This window comes from Corythoichthys intestinalis, chromosome 18 (assembly GCF_030265065.1).
Source record: "Corythoichthys intestinalis isolate RoL2023-P3 chromosome 18, ASM3026506v1, whole genome shotgun sequence".
NCBI lineage: Eukaryota > Metazoa > Chordata > Actinopteri > Syngnathiformes > Syngnathidae > Corythoichthys > Corythoichthys intestinalis.
Window position 1 is genome coordinate 11085091 of NC_080412.1, and position 18344 is coordinate 11103434.

The 18344-nt window shown below is 40.8% G+C and overlaps 3 protein-coding genes across 4 annotated transcripts; all 3 read left to right on the plus strand.

The window, feature by feature from the left end:
- Window positions 1-193: 193 nt before the first annotated feature.
- On the plus strand, window positions 194-2559 carry LOC130906916 (thy-1 membrane glycoprotein-like). Its single transcript, XM_057821639.1, has 4 exons — window positions 194-439; window positions 1588-1644; window positions 1720-2046; window positions 2106-2559. The coding sequence occupies exons 2-4, from the start codon at window positions 1608-1610 to the stop codon at window positions 2198-2200; spliced, it is 459 nt and encodes a 152-aa protein (XP_057677622.1). The 5' UTR covers window positions 194-439; window positions 1588-1607; the 3' UTR covers window positions 2201-2559.
- Window positions 2560-4241: 1682 nt separating this feature from the next.
- Window positions 4242-9487, plus strand: bud13 (BUD13 homolog). Of its 2 annotated transcripts, none has more exons than XM_057820999.1 (9): window positions 4242-4499; window positions 4634-4721; window positions 7425-7509; window positions 7591-8189; window positions 8366-8474; window positions 8544-8682; window positions 8825-9009; window positions 9080-9161; window positions 9316-9487. In XM_057820999.1, the coding sequence occupies exons 1-9, from the start codon at window positions 4318-4320 to the stop codon at window positions 9407-9409; spliced, it is 1563 nt and encodes a 520-aa protein (XP_057676982.1). In that variant the 5' UTR covers window positions 4242-4317; the 3' UTR covers window positions 9410-9487. The 2 variants fall into 2 exon arrangements, with proteins under 2 accessions (XP_057676982.1, XP_057676981.1); XM_057820998.1 differs by having other exon boundaries at window positions 4248-4499; window positions 7591-8204; window positions 9316-9486.
- Window positions 9488-10056: 569 nt separating this feature from the next.
- On the plus strand, window positions 10057-11773 carry snrnp35 (small nuclear ribonucleoprotein 35 (U11/U12)). The gene has a single exon (XM_057821181.1). It carries the CDS (start codon window positions 10185-10187, stop codon window positions 10863-10865), a length of 681 nt encoding a protein of 226 aa, XP_057677164.1. The 5' UTR covers window positions 10057-10184; the 3' UTR covers window positions 10866-11773.
- The last annotated feature ends 6571 nt before the right edge of the window (window positions 11774-18344 follow it).

Sequence of the window (18344 nt, forward strand, 5' to 3'; positions counted from 1 at the left end):
TGAATGAATAAAAGTTTTTTTTTTACTTCATTTTCATTACGTAATCAAATATTATATAAAAATAATGAAAACAATGGATGTTTATTAGTTTTCTTGCTTACGCGTTCGCATATTGCCTAACGATGACGTATTAGAAAATCCACCAGCCAATGAAGAAGCCCATTCACATAACGATGACGCAACATCAACAAAAGTCTCGTATTTGATGTATAATTTTGTGAGATTTATGTAGTCCGTTATTCATAGTGTGATTGTTATCTAGGTTAAAAATAAAGGATAAGTGTTGGCACGTTATACAGTAATAGTGGCAAGTACAATTTACCACATGACCTTCATCAGCACCCATCCATCCTCGGCTCTCTCACACACACACCCTCTCCACCCAGTGTTTTGCTCTGCAGTGCTGAGACTTGCTTCATCATCCTGCACCGAAGCACAGGTAGGGCTCCCGAAAAAAATGTTTTGTTTGAGTTGACCTTTCTAAGAGATAATGTTGAGAATAATAAATACTTAATAATTCCCTAATGTTTATTAGTTGCGACAATAACAAATTACTGCGATGTCATTCCTCCAAAAATAATTTTAATAACTGCTGCAAAATATTCTGAAGGTTGATGACATAAAAGTTCAGGTGGTCATTTTTGAAGATTCAACCTTGAAAATGATTTTTTTCTCAAGAACACATTCCTGCTGATCACTCCAGGGCTTGTCACCAAACTGCTCCTGTGGCGTCATAAGACTGTCATAAGACGGTCATAATTATGACACGACACTATCATTTGCATTACTGAATGCTATGACTGATGTCATGAGGTGTCATCCGGCAAATTATGTCAGTAACGTCATCTTTTACATCCATTCAAAACTTAAATAATTTGCCGGATGACACTAAATGACATCTGTTATCAGCATTAATTAATGCTCATGACAGTGTCATTTCATAATTATGATTGTCATATGACAATTTTATGGTGCCACTGTCAATTAAAGTGTTACCAAGTACCAAAACTAGAAATTATTGAAACCACTGGAACAGTAACTGAAGAAATAATTAGCATAGAACATGAATGTTGATTGTTATTTACATCTGTAGTGCTGCAATGCATGCTAGGAGGCATGTTGGATGACAACAGTGTTGACAGCAGGTGTCAGCAGAAGTTGACTGTCTCCCATAAGGGAGCAGTGTTGGCCTAATGAAGCTTTTTGAAGCAATGAAGCTTTGCAGCCATTTGGTTCAAAGCTTCATGGTGGTTCATTTGGTCATATGACAGTCTAATGATGCCACTGTCAAATAAAATGTTACCGGTTAATATCTCGTATCGTAAATATCCCATAATATAATTCAGGACAGCTGTGGCTTCTAGTCCAGTGCGGCTTATATATGAACAAATGTCCTTTTCATGTCAAATTTGGTGGGTGGCAGCTTATAGTCATGTGCACCTTATAGTCCGAAAATTACGGTATTTAAAACTAAGTCTCCGATAGGTGGACAATGTCATACTGTAAAACTCTTTTGGACTTCTTTGGGTGCAGACTGTATCAATCTTGTGATCATTCTAAGGTATTTCTTTTTTTTCTGTTCTCCAGTTGGAACAGCACTTTCTGTCATGCTCCAGCATCTGTTTCTGTTCAGCGTTCTTGGAGGTGAGGAAAATATTTCCAGAAGGGTGAGTAAATACAAAATAAACAATTAATTGTGTGTGTGCGTGCGTGTGTCAGTGCTGCTGAGGCCGGTGTGGTGCGACAGCATCACAGTGTGTGAGGAAGACGACGGCGACCTGCGGGTGGACTGCCTGGTCAAGGCCGAGCCCAACAAAATCAGCAGTTATGAGTTTTCGTGGTCATCAGGTTCCAAGCAAGCTCTCATCAACGCCAATGTGTCCGGCCTGGCGGCTGAGGCAGAGTTCAGAAAAGTGAGTCACGTGACGGAGGTGGAGCCGCACGGCTACAGATTGACGTTGAGTGGTTATCGGGATAAACTGCCGCACAACACCACCTATATGTGCAAGATAACTGGAGAGGGAGCCAGCATTAACGTGGAGAGAGGTGAGTGGAGAGAAAGGAACATTTGATTCGAGTTTCTTCATCTTCATTTTCTCCTACAGATCATCTTGTTCCATGCGGAGCTGTCAGCGTGCTTCTGAAGCGCTCCTGGATATTCGCCATGCTGGTTTTTCTCCAATTACATGCATTGACTTAAGTCACCAATTCTCAAAAGTGTGGTACACGTGCTTTATGCATAAGGATCGCTGAAATCAACTTTACTGTCTACCGTTACAGTGGTGAAACATATTTCATGCAGTGCACTTTAGTTGTATTTAACTTTAAACCCTGTTACAAAACAAGCAAAGGATCTTCTTAAAAGCATAAAATTCCATACAATAACATTGCACCAGCTGCATGCTTCTTATATCTTTACAGGCACAAGAGAATTCACAGCACTGAGTTATGCAGTATTTACAGAATTGTTAAGACGTTTGCTGGTGTTTCCATGAAGACATGAGTTTGGAAGCTGCCCTAAATGTTTTAAATCAAGCTAATAAAGAAATATTTAACATTTGACTGTCTAGTTTTCATGTATGTGCATACTGTATGTATATGTATGCATACAGTGGTATGAAAAATTATCTGAATCTATTGGAATTTCTGACATTTCTCCATAAAATCACCATCAAATGTGATCTGATATTTGTCAAAGTCCCACAGATTAAAAAACAGTGTCTGCTTTAACTAAAATCCCCCCAAACATTTATAGGTTTTCATATCGTAACGATGATAGTATGCAAACAATGACAGAAGGGGGAAAAATAAGTGAGTGAACTATCACATTTAATATTTTGTCCCCCCCAAACCAGATGCTTCCTATAGCTGCAGAGCAGTCTGGCACATCGATCAGGACAAGTCTTGTCCCATTCTTCTCTACAAAACTGCTGTAGCTCAGTCAGATTCCTGGGATATCTGGCACGAACCATTGTCTTTAGGTCATGCCACAGCATCTCAATGGGGTTCAAGTCTGGACTTTGACTTGCCCACTCCAGAACGTGTATTTTGCCCCTCTGAAACCATTCTGAAGTTGATTTACTTCTGTGTTTTGGATCATTGTCTTGTTTGCATCATCCATCCTCTTTTTAGCTTCAACTGTCGGCCTCAGGTTTTCCTGCAAAACATCCTGCTAAACTTTTGAATTCATTCTTCCATTAATGGTTGCGAGTTGTCCAGGCCCCGAGGTAGCAAAACAGCCCCAAATCATGATGCTCCCTCGACCATGTTTCACGGTGGGGATGAGGTCTTGATCTTGGTGAGCTGTTCCATTTTTCCTCCACACATGACATTGTGTGTTACTTCCAAACAATTCAACTTTGGTTTCATCAGTCCACAAAATATTTTGCCAAAGCTTCTGTGAAGTGTCCAAGTGCCTTCTTGCGAACATTAAACGAGCAACAATGTTTTTTTTAGACAGCAGTGGCTTCCTCCGTGGAGTCCTCCCATAAACACTATTCTTGGCCACAGTTTCACATATAGTTAATGTGTGCACACAGATATATGACTGTGCCAGTGATTTCTGTAAATCACTCTAGGGTTCTTTTTTTACCTTTCTGAGTATTCTACGCTGACCTCTTGGCAACATCTTTGGTGGACAGCCACTCCTTGGGAGAGAAGCAACAGTGTCAAACTCTCTCCATCTGTAGACAACATCTCTGACTGTCGATTGATCTACATCCAGACTTTTAGAGATGGTTTTGTATCCTTTCCTAGCTTTATACAAATAAAAAATCCTTGATCACAGGTTTTCAGCCAGCTCTTTTGATCGAGCCATGATGCACATCAGACAATGCTTCTCATCAACACACTTAATACCAAGATTGTGTTTTATAGTGGGCAGGGCAGCTTTAAACCACTCATCAGTGATTGGGCACACACATAACTTAAAATGTTTGGTAAAAATTAGTTTGAATTTCTCTTTAAGTCTCCTTAGGCAGAGGGTTCACTTACTTATTTTCCACCTTCTGTTGTTGTTTGCATGATATCCTCATTATAATATGAAAACCTATAAATGTTTGGGTGGTTTTAGTTAAAGCAGACACTTTATTTTCATCTGTGCGATTTTGACGAAGATAAGATCGCATTTGAGGGTTATTTTATACAGAAATATGAGAAATCCCAAAAGGTTCAGATACATGCGGGCCACTTTCGAAATTATTTTGGAATTAGTGTTCTATTGGTTAATTTTGGTACAGAAAAACATGATCTTCGTGACTTTGTAACTGGACAAAGTTGAACTTGTGTGATTTTTTTTTTTTTTTAAGTAATTGACAGATGTTATGTCCCTTCGCAGCCCCCGTAGTGGCCCATATCAAGATGGCTGCCTCCGTTACTAGCGTTAAAGTAGGCGAATTGTCCAAAGCGGAATATCTAAAACGCTATTTATCTAACGACGATGACGCTAAAAAGTCTAAAGGAAAACTTAAAAAGAAGCGGCGCAAGGTTACGGGTAAAGGGTGAGATTCCATTTTGATTTTTTTTCCCCAATTATGTATGTAACTTGTTGCTAACATCGTTAGCCGTGATCGGTCATTGTATTATCAAGAATGAGATGTTTTGGCTTCTAACCCCCTTTTCTCTCTCATCCAAGACTTAAAATCGTTGACGATGATGTAGATTGGAGACAGACAGTGGCCGAAGAAAATGATGCGGAAGACGACGATGAGGAAGCTCCCGTGGTAAGGAGTCAAAGTCTGTTTGGTCATACGCCTTGTTATTATTGATGTTTTTTTTTAAATCATTTATGTCAAATAAAAACATTCTTTCGCGTCACACATCTTTAAAAAGACATATTGACCACCCTAGTATGAGGCATTATTGAAAATCTGTGTTAAATGTTCAACAAATTATGTGAAAATGCACCACACAATTTAAACACAATTATGAGATACACTAATAACATGTAGAAATATGTTTTTAATACCGTTCAACCGGCATATGGCGGAAAACACAGACAAGACTGAAAAAGCAGTTTCTACTCTTGCACCCCTCTTTAAAATAAACTGTTGTATTTTAAGCCAAAATCACTGTTGTGCTTGATAGAATAATATGTCTATATGTTGCCATAGCAGATTCATGGTGCACGAAGCCTCCGGATTATTTTTAATGTGTCCGTTTTACCCTGAAAACCCCCATTTACAGATGTCGCGCAACTGCTTTTGTTTCAACCTAGTCATAAAAAGAAGGTAAGTAATTATATTTATTATTCAAAATGTCTGTCATTTTGAGCTTAGAATCATTATTTGATGTCTAAATTTTAGTTTGAAAAAAAAAAAAAAACTTTAAAAATTATTCACTCGCAAATTTAAACTTTTAAACGAATTACATCACAATGAAAAATTTGGCGTCTGTAAAAAAGTCACGGATGTCTACCTCATAACTATCGCTTAATTGTATTTTTTTTGTTACTGTCACATTTTCCCCCGATATGTTAGATGATAAATAATCGATCCAAACAAAAAACAATTGAAAAATAACGTTTAAAAAGGTAACTATATGAAAAAGAAAATCTCAACCACTCCTTGTTGTCTGTGATTTCTGCATTGCGACCCTTGTTGTATCACCATGTTTCATCCATCCATTATCTTCCGCTTAGTCCGGGGTCGGGTCGCGGGGGCAGCAGCTTTAGCAGAGAAGCCCAGACTTCCCTCTCCCCAGCCACTTCAGCCAGCTCCTCCGGAGGGATTCCAAGGCGTTCCCAGGACAGCCGAGTGACATAGTCTCTCCAGCGTGACCTGGGTCGACCCCGGGGCCTCCCGCCGGTGGGACGTGCCCAGAACACCTCTCCAGGGAGGCGTCCAGGAGGCATCCGAACCAGATGCCCGAGCCACCTCAACTGGCTCCTCTCAACGCGGAGGAGTAGCGGCTCGACACCAAGCCCCTCCCGGATGACCGGGCTTCTCACCCTATCTCTAAGGGAGAGCCCGGACACCCTGCGGAGAAAACTCATTTCAGTCGCTTGTATCCGGGATCTTGTTCTTTTGGTCACGACTCACAGCTTGTGACCATAGGTGAGGGTAGGAACGTAGATCGACCGGTAAATCGAGAGCTTCGCCTTTTGGCTCAGTTGCTTCTTCACCACAACGGACCGGTGCAGAGTCCGCATCACTGCAGACGCTGCACCTATCCGCCTGTCAATCTCCCGCTCCCTCCTACCCTCACTCGTGAACAAAACCCCAAGATACTTGAACTCCTCCACTTGGGGCAGGATCTCATCCCCGACCCGGAGAGGGCATGCCACCCTTTTCCGGCTGAGGACCATGGTCTCAGATTTGGAGGTGCGGATCTTCATCCCAACCGCTTCACACTCTGCTGCGAACCGCCCCAGTGAGAGTATGAGGTCACGGCTTGATGAAGCCAACAGCACCACATCATCTACAAAAAGCAGAGATGCAATGCAATGCTGAGGCCACCAAACCGGACACCCTCAACGCTTCAGCTGCGCCTAGAAATCCTGTCCATAAAAATTATGAACAGAATCGGTGACAAAGGGCAGCCTTGGCAGAGTCCAATCCTCACTGGGAACGAATTCGACTTACTGCCGGCAATGCGGACCAGACTCTGACACCGGTCGTACAGGGACCGAACAGCCCTTACCAAGGGGCTCGGTACCCCGTACTCCCGGAGGACCCTCCACAAGACTCCCCTAGGCACACTGTCGAACGCCTTCTCCAAATCCACAAAACACATGTAGACTGGATGGGCGAACTCCCATGCACCCTCGAGGACCCTGCCGAGGGTGTAGAGCTGGTCCACTGTTCCACGGCCGGGACGAAAACCACACTGGTCCTCCTGAATCCGAGATTCGACTTCCCGACGGACCCTCCTCTCCAGCACCCCTGAGTAGACTTTACCGGGGAGGCTGAGGAGTGTGATCCCTCTATAAATGAATTTATATTTATGGGTGAAACCATGTTTCTTTTTTTATATTATGGGTGAAACCATGTTTCACCCATAATATAAAATAAAAAACTGGCTTTGGCTATTCACAGCTGTGTCTTGACACTCGGTGATACATGCTAAATGGAGTTTTTGGATCGAAACAAGGTAAGTACGCGATAATATCCCGTTAAAATCGTGGCGTGTTTAATTCTGCTCTCGCGTGTTCTCGCCTCCAATTAGGGTTTTGCTGTTTAATTTTTTTTTTTTTTTTTTTTTTTTTAAATGTCTTCCTGTTCCAATTTTGGTTCCCCCAGAAAATTGAGATTTTAAGCTTTCCAATGATGTATCACACATGCATTTCCGACAATTTTGAAAGTTGGCCAAATTGAGGGTCTCAGAGCGCAACTTCAAGTCACCTGAGTGTTTTCCGCCATATACTGATGATGTCGATGTTGTGACATTTGAATTGACAAGCCCACTGGTTGTTGTCGTCCAATCAGATCGCTGAAGTGATTGATGAACGCCCAGATGACGTGAGGATGATGGAAATCTTCAGAAGCAGCTCCAGATGGAAGGCTATTGGAGGTTAGCCTTTTTGTGATGCCATCAATATACAAGTTTACTGTAAGTATACATCTGATTATGATTGTTTTGTTACACTTGTAGAAGACGAAAACAAAGAGGAAGACATCCAACCAGAACCTTTAACTGAGAAGTCATCTCGCAGAAAAGCCAGACACGACTCTCCAGATGCCTCCCCTCCGAGGAGGGCTCGGCACGATTCTCCCGACATGTCGCCACCCAGAAAGAAACGCCACGATTCTCCCAACACGTCGCCACCCAAGAAAAAACGCCATCATTCTCCTGACATGTCATCACCCAGGAGGAAACGCCACGATTCACCTGACATGTCGCCACCCAGGAAGAAACGCCAGGATTCTCCTGACATGTCGCCACCCAGGAGGAAACGGCACGATTCTCCCGACATGTCACCACCCAGAAAAAAACGCCAAGATTCTCCTGACATGTCGCCACCCAGGAGGAAACGGCACGATTCTCCAGACATGTCGCCACCCAGGCACCGTTCGGGGAAGTCGACAAAAGCACAGAGCGCCTCCTGTAGACGAGATTCAGATTCCGACCAATCACCTCCAAGGAAGAAGCAGCAGAAGGGAAGACGAGATTCTGATTCGGACCAGTCGTTGCCCAGACGGGCGAAGCGAAGAGGAAAAGAGTCTGATGATGACCTGTCGCCTCCTCGCAAGGTGGGCCGGACAGAGGTGAAGCTCTGGTTTACGTTTATCATCCAGTGTCAAAAACAAGAACCACCTCAGGCTGGAATGCATAACTAAAGTATCCAACCGTGGCTCCAAATCCTCACTCCATCAATCACATTTTCTTGCTATCATGAACATGGTTTGATTGTTCTTGTTTCTTCCAGGGCAACAGTATGCTGTCAGGTGGAAAGGCGGGCCTGATTTCCTCAGATGTTCTTCGAAATGAGAAGGAGGAGGCACGACGCAGGGATGGAAACAACCGGGACCTTGAAAGTGAGCAAACATCTATGGTGTTTATCATATAGAAACATAATAACACAATATATACACGTGTGTTCCCAGATGCATCCCGCCATGCTCAGACAGTGTTTCGAGATAAGAGTGGCAAAAAGCGAGACTTAGAATCAGAACGGGAAGAACAGAAAAGGAAAGCCGGAGAAAAGGCAGCGAAGGACGAGAAATACGCCCAGTGGGGGAAAGGGTACGTGACGGGGCTTTAAAACCTAAAATGAAGCCCTAAAGTTTGAAATCCTTCCTAATCCTATCTTTAAAACCCTAAGCATTATTTTAAAGCATTATTTTCTTAATTTGAAACGGTGATTAAATCTCGAAACGGCTGGCAGGCTGGCTCAAGGCCAGATGGAGCAGCAGCGTCTGGAGGATGCCGTGCACGAGGCCCAGAAGCCGCTGGCGCGTAATTACGATGACGAGGACCTCGACCGCATGCTGAGGGAGCAGGTGAGGGAGGGAGATCCTATGGCGGCTATGTTGCAGCGCAAGAAGGAGCGCAAGACACAAGGCGCTAAAGGTAACACCGCAGAGATTCATCATTGATTTCCTGTATGTGATTTCTAAAAATATTTTTTCCGCTCTCCCAGAAAAACCTCAATACAAAGGCCCTCCGCCACCACTCAACAGATTCAACATTTTACCAGGATATCGATGGGATGGAGTCAACAGGTACAATTTATGGGAAAAAAATTGCAGCCAATGTGTTAATGTACCAGAACTATTAGTAAAATTAATTATCGATTAACTACGAGAGCGCTTAATCTACATTTTTTTGATAATCGAGTCATGTCAACTCATATTTATTTATATGTGTGTTGTGCAGGTCCAACGGTTTCGAGGAGAAGCGCTACACGAGGATTGCGGACAAAAAAGCACTCCAGGAGGAAGCTTATAAGTGGAGTGTAGAGGACATGTAGACATAAATATGTTAGGATTGACTAAAGAACTCATGTTGTAAATAGTAAATACTCATTGTGCGCAGATATTTTTTGATGTTTTCATTGATTAAATCATTTGAATTTGTAAAGAATTGTCTTGTGTTTCATTAATTTGACATGATAAATAAATCAGCAGTAACAAGTTACATTTCCATTTGAAAGACTTCAATGGGTATTACTAATTAAATGAGAAACTTACAATTTTATGATTTTAAAAAGGGAAAAAATCAGCTTTAGTTATTGGGGGCCATAACCACTTTTTTAAATCTACTAGTAATTTTTAGCATTTTTATGAATGTATTAATTTAAAAAAAGAACTATACAAATGCATTACTAAATATATTTTTTTAATTAGTCAAAATAATCACTTGCCTTATAATTAAATGGTTAATTGTGTTGCGCTCAGGGAAAACCTCCATTGTCATCACCTATACAAAACATTTATGAAAAGTTGTTTAAAAATCGACTGAAAATTGAGCAATTGACAGCTATTAATCATTTTTTGATCGTCAGATGGCACTGACACAAAATGGCCGACAAGTAGTACCGCCTGTCCCGGTTGGCTCACAGCGCGTGTTGCGCATCTAGTGCTATAAAATGTGATATCTACAGTAACTTCAGGCGGAACGTTCCCCGTCGGATTGTTTTTGAGGATACACACTATAGTGGAACCGAAAACGTGTACGCGGATGTTCTACAAATTGGATCATATTTTTTTTATTTAAGGAGGCAGGAGCACACGAAACGCAACGAAATGGTGGACTGGAGCCCCATCGCTAAAGTTTATGACCCGCTCAAAGCTGGGAGCATTGACGGCACTGACGTGGAGCCCCACGACCGGGCCGTGTGGAGGGCGATGTGTGCCCGATACAAGCCCAACAAAGGTGTCGTGGGGGACCCGCTACTCACCCTTTTCGTGGCCCGACTCAACCCGCTGACCACCGAGGAGAAACTCCACCAGGTTTTCTCCAAATTCGGCGATATTAAACGACTTCGCTTGGTTCGCGACGTGGTCACGGGCTTCTCCAAGCGCTACGCTTTCGTTGAGTATAAGGAGGAGCGGGCGGTGGTGCGAGCTCGCCGGGACGCCAACAAGTTGGTGGTGGACCAGCAGGAATTGTTTGTCGACTTCGAGTTGGAGAGAACCCTCAAAGGTTGGATACCTAGGCGGCTCGGCGGCGGGCTGGGAGGCAAGAAAGAGTCCGGGCAATTGCGCTTCGGCGGCAGGGATAGACCCTTCAGGAAGCCCATTAACCTCGTGGTCGGACCGTCCCACCAGGAATGGACGAGTGGAGGACGCAGGGAGTGGGAAAGACCCGGGGGAAGAGACCGAGACGATCGGGATAAACGGGACCGAGGCCGAGACGACAGGCCTTATAGAGGACGGGAGGACAACCGCTATCAAGAAAGGAGTAGATACAGAGACAGACGATGACATCTCTAAAGACTGGACGTGTGGTGCCTTTATTATTGATATTTAAGACTCTTATAGTTTGATTGGCTGAAATTATCAATCACCTCCACCCCACCAAGTCCAAATTCACTCACTTTCAGCCTCTCAACAGTAAATATTCTCCTATTCCTGTTGTCCTCATCATAAAACAAAATTCTTCTGAACTGGGAAGGAAGGCTTTTACTGACCATATTTCGCTGCCATTTACAGCGATAGACGTCCAATTCAAATTTGAGTGGGGGGATGGCAGCGATCGAACGATGCCAGACGTCTATCTGTCAGTGGCGCTCAATTAGTTAATCTAAAGACATTCGCACTGCTTTCACTTTGGAAAATAATGTTCACCAGTTCCTGAGTAAAACAGTAACTGAATCATACAAGATGTTTGTGGTTTTTATGCATTGGCATTGTAAAGTAAAGTTATAAAATGTTTTCAATCATTTTACCCAGATAGCAGACCGACGTTGAAAAGATGTTGGATCAACATTCCGCTGTCGATCTTATATCGTTGAATCAACGGCACTTTTGCACCCTCAATTAATGTTGTTTCAACTTTGAAATCCTTACTAAACCTAAACGTCATTTCGATTATTAATAATATTGGAACAACGCAGAACCAATGTTATGTTTTCGACCAAAACGCCTGCTCATCCATAATTCAATGACTTTTCAATCAATCAACTATTTGTCAACATTAGTTCATCAACTATAAAACAATGTTAACCCAACCATCGCCTGACATACCATAGAAAAACGTCATTTCAACGTCACAACGTCGAAAATTTCGATGTCAACCATTCTGATGATTTTGATGGAAAATCAACGTTTATTCAATGTCGGTCTGCTATCTGGGTAGTTGACAAAATTATCACACAACAGATTATTAAACTCTTAAGAATGATCATTTTTGAAGAATTTTTATACTTATTTACAGTGCATCACAAAAGTGAGTACACCCCTCGCATTTCTGCAGATATTTAAGTATATATTTTCATGGGACAACACTGACAAAATAACACTTTGACACAATGAAAATTAGTCTGTGTGCAGCTTATGTAATAGAGTTAATTTATTTTCCCCTCAAAATACAGCCATTAAAATCGAAACCCCTGGCAACAAATGTGAGTACACCCCTTAGAAACTACATACATTCCTAAATATCCAAATTGAGTACTGCTTGTCATTTTCCCTCAAATGTCATGTGACTTGTTACAGAGGTGCTGTCAGCATTGCTGCAGAGATTGAAGAGGTGGGGGGTCAGCCTGTTAGTGCTCAGACCATACGCCATACTCTACATCAAATTGGTGAGCATGGCTCTCACCCCAAGAGGAAGCCTCTTCTGAAGACGGTACACAAGAAAACCTGCAAACAGTTTGCTGAAGACATGTCAACAAAGCACATGGATTACTGGAATCATGTCCCATGGTCTGATTAGACGGGCGGGCTTTCTTGTGTACACTGTAACTGTCTTACTGGTCCTACAGAATGAGCTTTTTGCCCCTCTCGTCTCAGGGTTGGGCCAGTTGCGGTATGTCTCTGTGGACAGACCCGAAGTCAATTCTGCACCAAGGAAAAGGTTTGAGAGACATGTCTGCATGGTCAAGTGTCTCCTAACCTTTGACAGCGTTACTCACCTGAAAGCAGGGTTGATGCCGATGTTGTCTGGCTGAGGCAGGGCAGGGGTTCTCCTCCTGCGCCAGGAAGACGGTGGAGGGAAGTCTTTCTGGTATTGAGACATCATCTTTGGATCACACAGGTCCTCTTGCTTGACCACCTCTAGATGTCGATTATTTCCACTTCCTGTCTGTCTCAAGGAAACTGGATGGGAACAGCGTGTCTCATGATGTAGGTTCTGTACAGCTGCACCGGAAACAGGACTTTTCCCACTGTCTTGCGGAAAGATGGTCTTGAAGCAGAAGGCTTCCCTTGATGTGGTCTCCATTTTGGTAGGGGTGTCTGGGTAGAGGAGGAAACCTGCAGAAATGAAAGAGGTTGAGTCAGGTAATGCTCTTCCCTCTATTTTGGATTTCTTTCTCTACTTTTTTGTTTTTTTAAAAACCCATTTTAGTTCAGAAACCCAGAATTTACAAAGAAACTTTTTATGTCACACATTTGCATTTTATAATCTTTTAACTCAAGAAATTGTTGCTCTAACTCGTTTGTTTCGGACTAGCAAATCAGTCGCATTCAATTTTGGGGGATGCGCTACCATTTCCATTCCTCCCCTGTACTTCCAGGACTGCACAACTATCACGTTTCACTTTGCCACTTACTGTACATTTGACAGACAACTCTGTTGTAAGTTTCCATGATTATCGAGCCACAGCTGTCCGAGAATTTTACTGGTTTTGAATGACGCAGTCCAAATAACCAGCTGGTTTCCAATTCTTAAGCAGTCTTTATCAAACCTAACTTGGAACTTTCCACAGGTCTGCTTTACCGGTTTTAGTTTTTAGGCAATCCTTTTTTGAATGTCTCCATTGTATGACAGTTGAAAAAGAATGTTACTGGTTCACGTAAATGACATCGAACAAAATACAGCACAGGTATGCCCAACTAATAGGCTCCAATTCTCGGTCACCATCAAAGATAAATTGACAATAATGAGATTGTTGAATTGTGCTTTAACAGTTCTGATTGTCAGATATTCCGTTATAGTTGTTCTGCAGAGGGCAAGACTGGTAGTGCTTGGAAATGAGTTTGACACAAGATGGCTCACATATACTTGAACTCTGCCAATTTGACAAACTTGATACTTGACACAAGATGGTCAAGTAACTATCTTCATTAAATCACACAGATATTACGGTTGACTAGTTGAACAAGAATCTCTTAACTTTTTTAAAATAATCCAGTACAAGACCTGCCACTGTGGGAAGTTCCCCCCTGTATGGTCGAGCCCGCAGAAAGAAGTTGAGGTGATGCTTCGAGTATTGCCGGTTTTCTATGAAAATTTTGTCGGATTGATCCATACCACAGATCCTGTGAGTTAGAGTATCAGACTACTGAGCCGTAAATTATGATCCCAGTTCCCTACACTTGGGTATTAATAGAGCATCTAAAGTAGTGTTTACTGCAGTCGTCATGGCGTAGCAGATTGAGTAAGACAATGAAGCTGCTTTGTCATTGCTACTGCCACTGTAGTGTGGTTTTACATTCAACATAGGACAGACAGTAGAGTGTTACTACAAGACAGAAAAGCATTTTGTGGTTTCCTTGGAGCCTTTTTCTATCCGCCAGTAACGCGTCTTTCTTTTCCTCTGAGCAGCTGGCATTGGTCTTGATGCACAAGACCTGTAACACGTCTCCAGGAAACATCTGATTAGTTTTTACACATATTTTTTTGTGTGTCCACAAAATGACTTGTGTCCTTATACTGTAGTTTATACAATGACAGTGTACATGTTAGTGTTATGTGTGAAGTGCCCTTTGGCCCATATTCCAATGAATTCCCTGATGCCGTATTGAAAGAAAACAGAAACGGCTCAAACACAAAACTGGGTTTTTATACACATTAATCATTCTTAACTCATTGGCTGCCATTGATGTAATTTGATGTCACACCGGAAAGTGAGTTGACACATTTGTGGTTTTTAATGGGAAACGAAAGAGACCAAAAGAAGAAGAAAAAAAACTGCCTGCATGAAATATAATTTTTTTTAAAAAAAAAATTTTTTTAAACACTCGATCTATTTTAACTCAGTGGCTGCCATTGACTTCTGTAGACGTCCATTCCATTTTGACTGGGAGAGGCAAATGAACGAATCACTGAAACGTGCATTCACTCCAGACCTACCTATTCGAGTGAATTGGACGTCCATCACTGTTGAGGCAATGAAGAGTTTAAAAAAATAAATAAAAAATCAACTTTAGGGTGTTGTTACGGCCCATAAACAGTGTATTTCTGTTTTTATTAATTTTAATCTTATTAATTTTGTTATTATTCAAATTGTATTTGTTTATAAATCTATTTATTAAAAAATATAAAAAATGCAATAATATAATTGCGATCTGGCGTTCAAACACTATGTAAGCATTAATAAAATATTTGTTTATAGTTATATATATAAAGGGGTTGGACAAAATAATGGAAAGACCTTAAAAACAAAAAATCAACAAAAACTAATTTACCGTAATTTTCAGACTATAAGACGCTTTTTTCCCTTCATTTTTGAATCCTGCAGCTTATAGTTCAGTGTGGCTTATTTACTGATTAATTTTGGTTAATAAGTAACATATCATTTGACAGTGGTGTCATAAGACCATCATAATTATGACATGACACTACCATGGGCATTACTGAATGCTTGTGACAGATGTCATTAAGTGTCATCCGGCAAATTATGTCGCTAACTCCATTTATGTCCAGCTTGGATCTGTTACATCCAGGGCCGGCCCAGCCTATACGCAGACTATGCAGTTGCTTAGGGCCCCTGACCTCTAGGGGGCCCCCAATCGGGCAATTGTTTAATTTATATTCTATTTTGTTTACTACAGTTTGCTTTATTTGACTTTTGTGAGTTTTGATACTTGATTACAAGCTTAAAAAAATAAAAGTTCTTCCTTAACTTCTTTCTTTCCTCTTTTAGAAAAAGGTTTGCCGCTATCTATTGTAAGTACTGACAATCATTTGGGGTGAGAAGTTTGAAGTATGCAGTGCAACAAAATCTGATTAATATACAAAATATGGACGTATGGGTTGGATTGCATGTATGGGTTTCACAGTACACTGTGACGAAATGGTGGGCCAAAAATATGGGCCCCTTTGCACTATTTTGCTTAGGGCCCCCAAATGGCCTGGGCCGGCCCTGGTTACATCCATTCAAAAGTGAGATAATTTGCCGGATGACAATATATGACATCATTAATGCTCATGACAGTGTCATATCATAATTTTGACAGCCCTAATATATATATATATATATATATATATATATATATATATATATGGCTGTCAAAATTATCGCGTTAACGGGCGTTAATTTTTTTAATTAATCACGTTAAAATATTTGATGCAATTAATGCACAAATGCCCCGCTCAAGCAGATTTACCAATGACAGCACAGTAAAACGTGTACTTGTGTTTTTCGGAGTTTTGGCTCCCTCTGCTGGCACTTGGGTGCGACTAATTTTATAGGTTTCAGCACCCATGAGCATTGTGTAAGTAATTATTGACATCAACAATGGCGGGCTACTAGTTTATTTTTTGAATGAAAATTTTACAAATTTTATTAAAACAAAAACATGAAGAGGGGTTTTAATATAAAATTTCTATAACTTGTACTAACAGTTATCTTTTAAGAACTACAAGTCTTTCTATCCATGGATCGCTTTAACAGAATGTTAATAATGGTAATGCCATCTTGTTGATTTATTGTAATAATAAAGAAATACAGTACTTATGTACCGTATGTTGAATGGATATATCCATCTTGTGTCTTATCTTTCCATTCCAACAATAATTTACAGAAAAATATGGCATATTTTATAGATGGTTTGAATTGCGATTAATTACGATTAATTAATTTTGAAGCTGTAATGAACTCGAATAAAAAATTTAATTGTTTGACACCCCCAATATATACAGGGTGACCCAAAAAAAAGTTTACACTCAGTTGACTGCTTATTTAAAAGCCATTGAAACATATCTAAATAGGTTGTCATGCTTAAGTGATTCATTAAAGTCACTCAATGCAGCTGGTAATCTCTCGTCTCTACAATTCCTGTGCTTCTGCTGAAAATGAAGAAAACTTTAGCTGTACCTGAATTGCTGCGTGCCGGTCTGACACCTACTGAGATTGCAGCAAATCTGAGAATATCCAGATGTGCAGTCTACAAAGTTAAAAAGAAGCTGAAAGATACTGGAACAGCCTCCGGAACCTGGGTCTGGAAGTACCGATCTGTGCGGACCAAAAAGTTGATTGACAGGGTGATATGTGGCCACCCCAGAGTCCAGATCTCAATCCCCTGGATTATAGCATATGGGCAACTGTGGAGGACAGTGCCTGTAAGAAGCCACAAACTTCTGTGGCAGCCTTGGAGAGGTCCATTGTTAGATCTTGGGAAAAGATGACAGCATCCTACATAAAGAAGACCTGTCAAGCGTTCCGCAGGCGCCTGGAGGCTGTTGTGACACTTAAGGGAGGACACATTGAAAAATAGAGTACTGTACATGTTCTTTACAATAATGTATAATTTGTGATTAAATTCTAATTCTAAGATGAATAAACATGGCATTTAAGTTGTATTATGGCAGTGTAAACTTTTTTTTGGGTCACCCTGTATATATATATATATATATATGGCGGAAAACACTCAAGTGACTTGAAGTTCCGCTCTGAGACCGTCAATTTGGCCAGCTTTCAAAATTGTCCAAAATGCATGGGTGATACATCATTGGAAAGCTTAAAACCTCAATTTTCTGGGGGAAATAAAATTTGGAACCGGAAGGCATTAAAAAAAAAAAATTTTTTTTTTAAACAGCAAAATCCTAATTGGAGGCAAGAACACGCGAGAGCAGAATTAAAGACGCCACGATTTTAACGAGATATTATCGTGTACTCACCTTGTTTCGATCCAAAAACTCCATGTAGCATGTATCACCGAGTGTCAAGACACAGCTGTGAATGTCCACAGCAGGATTTTTATTCTATTTTATGGGTGAAACATGGTGATATAACAAGGGTCGCGATGCAGAAATCGCAGACAACAAAGAGTGGTTGAGATTTTCTTTTTCATATAGTTACCCTTTTTAACGTTATTTTTCAAAAAATTTTTTGTTTGGATAGATTATTTATCATCTAACATATCGGGGAAAATGCGACAGTAACAAAAAAATGCAATTAAGCGATAGTTATGAGGTAGATATCTGTGACTTTTTTTACAGACGCCACAAATATGCGAGTGAATAATTTTTTCAAGTCGTTTTTTTTTTTTTTTTTTTTTTTTTACTAAAATTTAGACATCAATCAATGATTCTAAGCTAAAAAGGACAGACATTTTTTTTATAATAAATACAATTACTTACCTTCTTTTTATGGCTAGGTTGAAACAAAAGCGGTTGCGCGACGTCTGTAAACAGGGGTTTTCAGGGTAAAACGGACAAATTAAAAATAGCTCAGAGGCTTACTGCACCATGAATCTGCTATGGCAGCATATAGACATATTGTTCTGTCAAGCACAACAGTCGTTTTTGCTTAAAATACAGCAGTTTATTTTAAAGAGGGGTGCAAGAGCAGAAACTGCTTTTTCAGTCTTGTCTTTGTTTCCCGCCATATATATATATATATATATATATATATATATACAGTGCCTTGCAAAAGTATTCGGCCCCCTTGAACCTTGCAACCTTTCGCCACATTTCAGGCTTCAAACATAAAGATATAAAATTTTAATTTTTTGTCAAGAATCAACAACAAGTGGGACACAATCCTGAAGTGGAACAAAATTTATTGGATAATT

Coding starts and splice junctions, on each gene's coding strand:
- snrnp35 (XM_057821181.1), top strand. CDS start 10,185: ATGGTGGACTGGAGCCCCATCGCTAAAGTTTATGACCCGCTCAAAGCT.
- LOC130906916 (XM_057821639.1), top strand. CDS start 1,608: ATGCTCCAGCATCTGTTTCTGTTCAGCGTTCTTGGAG. Junction 1,645..1,719: donor TCTGTTCAGCGTTCTTGGAG/GTGAGGAAAATA, acceptor TGCGTGTGTCAG/TGCTGCTGAGGCCGGTGTGG. Junction 2,047..2,105: donor CAGCATTAACGTGGAGAGAG/GTGAGTGGAGAG, acceptor TTTCTCCTACAG/ATCATCTTGTTCCATGCGGA.
- bud13 (XM_057820998.1), top strand. CDS start 4,318: ATGTTATGTCCCTTCGCAGCCCCCGTAGTGGCCCATATCAAGATGGCT. Junction 8,205..8,365: donor GCAAGGTGGGCCGGACAGAG/GTGAAGCTCTGG, acceptor TGTTTCTTCCAG/GGCAACAGTATGCTGTCAGG. Junction 8,475..8,543: donor AAACAACCGGGACCTTGAAA/GTGAGCAAACAT, acceptor GTGTGTTCCCAG/ATGCATCCCGCCATGCTCAG.